At 34.1% G+C, this 4,315-nt stretch overlaps 1 protein-coding gene across 1 annotated transcript; it reads left to right on the top strand.

Annotated features, from left to right (window-relative positions):
- Window positions 1-1,006: 1,006 nt before the first annotated feature.
- LOC126844258 (uncharacterized) lies at window positions 1,007-3,712 on the top strand. The gene is made up of 2 exons (XM_050582303.1): window positions 1,007-1,077; window positions 2,164-3,712. The coding sequence occupies exons 1-2, from the start codon at window positions 1,057-1,059 to the stop codon at window positions 3,064-3,066; spliced, it is 924 nt and encodes a 307-aa protein (XP_050438260.1). The 5' UTR covers window positions 1,007-1,056; the 3' UTR covers window positions 3,067-3,712.
- Window positions 3,713-4,315: the final 603 nt, after the last annotated feature.

Below are 4,315 nucleotides of genomic sequence, written 5' to 3' on the forward strand. Positions count from 1 at the left end.
GGGAGCACTTAGTAATTTGACCTTTTTGGTTACGGTAACGATTGACGGGATTCGTAGTTTACCGGACTCAGTTAGTCAACGTCCTTCTGCACTTAGTTTGAAACCCTTTACACGCTCTAAAATATAATATTATTATACATAGTTGTTAACTGTAGGGCACGGCGTAGCTTGTTCTTCAGAAATTGTGAAATTTATTGATTTACTAAAATATGAAGGAGCATGTCTAAAAACTATATTATGTAACCCTTTAGAGTACGTAATAGTTAAATAATTTAATGTTGTGTATTAATATTAGTTGACTTTTTCTGGCAAAAAGGTTAATGAGGTATTTGGCTTGTTCAAGCTAGAGTTAACCTAAAGAATACTAAATAAATTTAGTACTAAATCGATAAATTTATCAAAAAATTATAACACGCCATATTTAAAAAAAAAATCATTTTTTAGGAAATTATTTTTCGATTTCTCGTTATTTAATGAACGCTTATCGTAAAATTTCTAATATAATATAGTAGTGTTTCAAATAAAGTCCGTCCAGTGTCAGTGGTTAAAAATTATCGTTAGGAAGATACAAAAAAAAAGCTAAACACATATTTTTAAAACCCATACCTTCTTAGCCCGCATAGAGGCTATAACAATATCGTGTAGTTTATATACTGTACATTATTATAGTCTACAGCGATGTGTTCTAAGACATTTTTAAAATTTACAATTGTTTGATTAATACTTCTATCGGTGTAAATCATTCGCAATTTAATTTGTTTTAAATTAAGTTCTCTCGTTTACGGGTGTAGATTTGTTTGTTCGACATTTTTAGCATTATTCCCCCCGTGTAATAAGAATAATAATTTCTTATAACAATAATAATTTCTACTATAGCGGCATTTTCGAACGGTACCCACGGTGCTGGGCTGGGGTAGGATTGTATGCGGTATACACGTCTATACAGGCAAGTAGGAGGCAGGCCGGCCCTCCCCGTTTGCAGATGGAACGTTCTATAAAAGCGCCAGGAGCAGCGTTTTGAACTATTACTCGACAACTTCAGTCAATCCGTGAACCATGGCTTTTCGCGCACTAACGGTAAGCAATATGTTCATACTATTTTACTTGTATTAGGTCATGAGCAATTATTATTAATATTATTATTATTTTTTTTTTTACTTTCGCCTCGTACACAAATTTATTTGATCATATTAATAATAATAATACTAATTATAAAAATAAAAAATAAATCATATAAATTTTCCTAAAAGTATATTTAGTTATATATATAATTTCTATAAGAAGATACACGATAACATCATAATGCATTAACGGCACTCGTAATAATCATCAATTATTTAGTACGAGTATTTTAATAATAAGCCCAGTGTTATTGTGTATTAGACCTAAGAACATGGAATTCATCATTTTAATAAAATTGCCATTGTGAACGAGTGTCGCTCAACAAGACGTGTACATTGTAGCCACATTATGTTTAACGTTTTTTAACTTGCGTATTTCTCAAAATTTTATTAATTCACGCTGTTCGTTTGTGTTTCTTTTAGAATTATTCTGATTCGTGTTTGTTCTAATATTTTTTAAATCAATATTAAACTTTCTGTCCCCCAAATTATATGTTAATAGATGTTAATTGTACAATTACATTAACATGTAACAATTATTTTTAATGTTTTAATTTGAACCAAGAGTATTATTATTATTATTATTTATTTAAAGTTTTAAAAATTATTGTGTATGCCGATATTTATTTCATAATACACCTAAATGATATTTTTTTTTTTTCAAATTCGTTACGATCGAAATAATAAAACAAATTATGGTTTATTCTAGAGTTTAATCAAAATAAACCATAAAGGTTCATAAAAATTATTTTTACGGGTGGCGAGAGATAAATTGTTTACGTTTCTTAACGTGAGATCGTGGTGTGTCTAATAGGGTTACACCATTAAATGTTTAAAAGCTTAACGTTTACTTTGTCGAAAAAAAATCAACTGAAAATCTAAAAAAAGGCCATATTTTTGAATATTTATCAAACGTATACAGATGATATTTAGTGCTACGTGTAGATGTATTTTTAATAATAATTGTTTATGTATTTTTAATATTTGTATTTTAATGGGTATTATGCTAGAACTTATGAGTAAAAAAAAAATTGTATTTCAGTTGGTGATCTTTATCTCTTGTCTGGTCAGCAGTCCAATTCTTGGCGCAAGATTAGCAAGGCTTTCCGACCTCAAACCCGTAGAAGAAAACGAAACAGATTCGGCCGATGACGTTCCTAAAAAGATAATATTTAGCGGTCATCATGTGCCGTCTCATCAACACTTTGGCGGCGGATCAGGTGGAGGATTTGGCTCAGGTTTCGGCAGTAACAATGGAGCTTCGGCTGTAGGATTCGGTTCAGGTTCCGGCAATGGTTTCGGTTCAGGTTCCGGCAATGGTTTCGGTTCCGGTTCCGGTAATGGTTTCGGTACAGGTTCTGGCAGCAACAGCGGTGCCTCGGCCGTCGGATTCGGTTCAGGATCGGGTAGTGGTTTCGGGTCGGGTGGAAATTCCGGTTCCATCTACGGTTCCAATTCCGGTTCTAACTACGGACAGCCGGGCTACGGATACGGCAACCAAGGTGGCCAAGGAACCGGATCGTCGGGATACGGTAACAGTTATGCCAACATGGTGGGCGCGGGTCAAGGTAGCGGTTTCGGCGTTGGTTCGGGTGGCGGTGGATCGTCCGGAAGTTTCGCCAATGGATTCGGTTCCGGCAACGGCCATAGTCACGGACACGGGCACGGGCACGGGTTTGGCCACGGATTCGGTCACGGCGGAGGGTTCGGTCACGGCTCCGGTGGATTCATTCAGAAGCCGCATCCATTCTTTGGACATTTCCATGGATCCGGTGGTCAGTCCAACGGGTTCGGCTCTGGCGGTGGCGGCGGCAACGGTTTCGGCTCCGGCGGTGGCGGCGGTACTGGATTCGGTTCCGGTAGTGGCAGCGGATTCGGATCTGCCGGAAATGGCGGCGGCACTGGATTAGGTGCCGGAAACGGTGGCGCAGCATCTTACGGTTAACGCGACCGTCCTTAGTCCGAACTTCAGTAGTAGTAATAGCCAAATATAAGAAAAATGTAGTGTCATACACGGCAATACCATAATAGTCAAAGCAATTTTAACTTCTAGATTAGTAGCTTTCTTGTGTCTGATGATCGTTTGGAAATCATGCACACGCACACTATTTATTGTAACCATTCGAGTCGAAGTAATTTCAACTTCTAGATTTTTAACCTTCTAGTGTTCGATTATAGTCAAGCGATAACTTACACAGTAATCGTTTGACAATGATCGAATTCTATAAATCGAGATAACCGTAGTCGAAGTATTAACTTCTAGCTTATCATATCTTTCTTGTCATATTCCTTTACGCGAAATTTATTTTGTAATTTATTTTAATCATGTTCGTCCGTTTCAATGTTCAACGATATGTATAATAATATGTTCATAATTTCAATAAATGTAACAACAGAAACGATTGTTGTCCCTACAACACTTAAATAATAATAATATAACACTTTAATAATGACTATTTGCTATGCTCCGTTTTGTGATTACAAAAATCTAAATACACTGCAGCCATTTATAATGTTGTACTACGCTCAATAACATTGATGATAACTATTTGTCTATAGCGAACATGTGTTAATTAAAAATTATAAAAATAAACAAAAATTACCTCTGGTACGTTCATTGTTCGTTGATTTAATTTAATTTGTTAAACTCTCATTGTTCTTTAGCTAAACCACCTAAGTATAATCTGGACCAGTTGAAATCCAAACAACATTGAGTTTTATGGTGGTCGAACGACTTGCGAGTTACTTATAAAAGTACATGGTTATCTCTTGAGTACTGTGTACTTAATAATTATCATAATTTACAACTTTTAATCATATAATTATGGTATTAAAAGTAAGTTTATATTATGATTTCCATATATGGAATAAATGGATTTATAATAAATATATATATATTTTTATACGTGCAATGAGTCAAAATAGAATATACGTAGTTTCAAAGTTAATGGTTGACCTTTATCCATATAACATTTTTTGATAACCTAGGAAAATAAATGAAAAATAACTATTATCAGTATTTTAGACCAATAAAATATGGTAAGTACATTTTTTCGGATTACTAAAGAATAATTTGTTAATAAAAACGATGTTTTAAATAGCGAAAAGGAAGAAAACTTAAAAATATTTTCAACTCCAAAAAGTTCCAAAAAAAAATTGTTGCTAAATAATTTCTTATAGTTTTACATTTATTG

This window comes from Adelges cooleyi, unplaced genomic scaffold (assembly GCF_023614345.1).
Source record: "Adelges cooleyi isolate 19-005CV unplaced genomic scaffold, UGA_ACOO_1.1 ACOO_flye_CR_arks_rails_tigmint_CR_PRNA_651, whole genome shotgun sequence".
Taxonomy (NCBI): domain Eukaryota; kingdom Metazoa; phylum Arthropoda; class Insecta; order Hemiptera; family Adelgidae; genus Adelges; species Adelges cooleyi.

What these genes read in the sequence shown, in the direction of transcription:
- LOC126844258 (XM_050582303.1), top strand. Translation starts at nt 1,057, where the DNA reads ATGGCTTTTCGCGCACTAACG. An exon ending in TGGCTTTTCGCGCACTAACG is followed by an intron (nt 1,078 to 2,163) that starts GTAAGCAATATG and finishes ATTGTATTTCAG; the next exon opens with TTGGTGATCTTTATCTCTTG.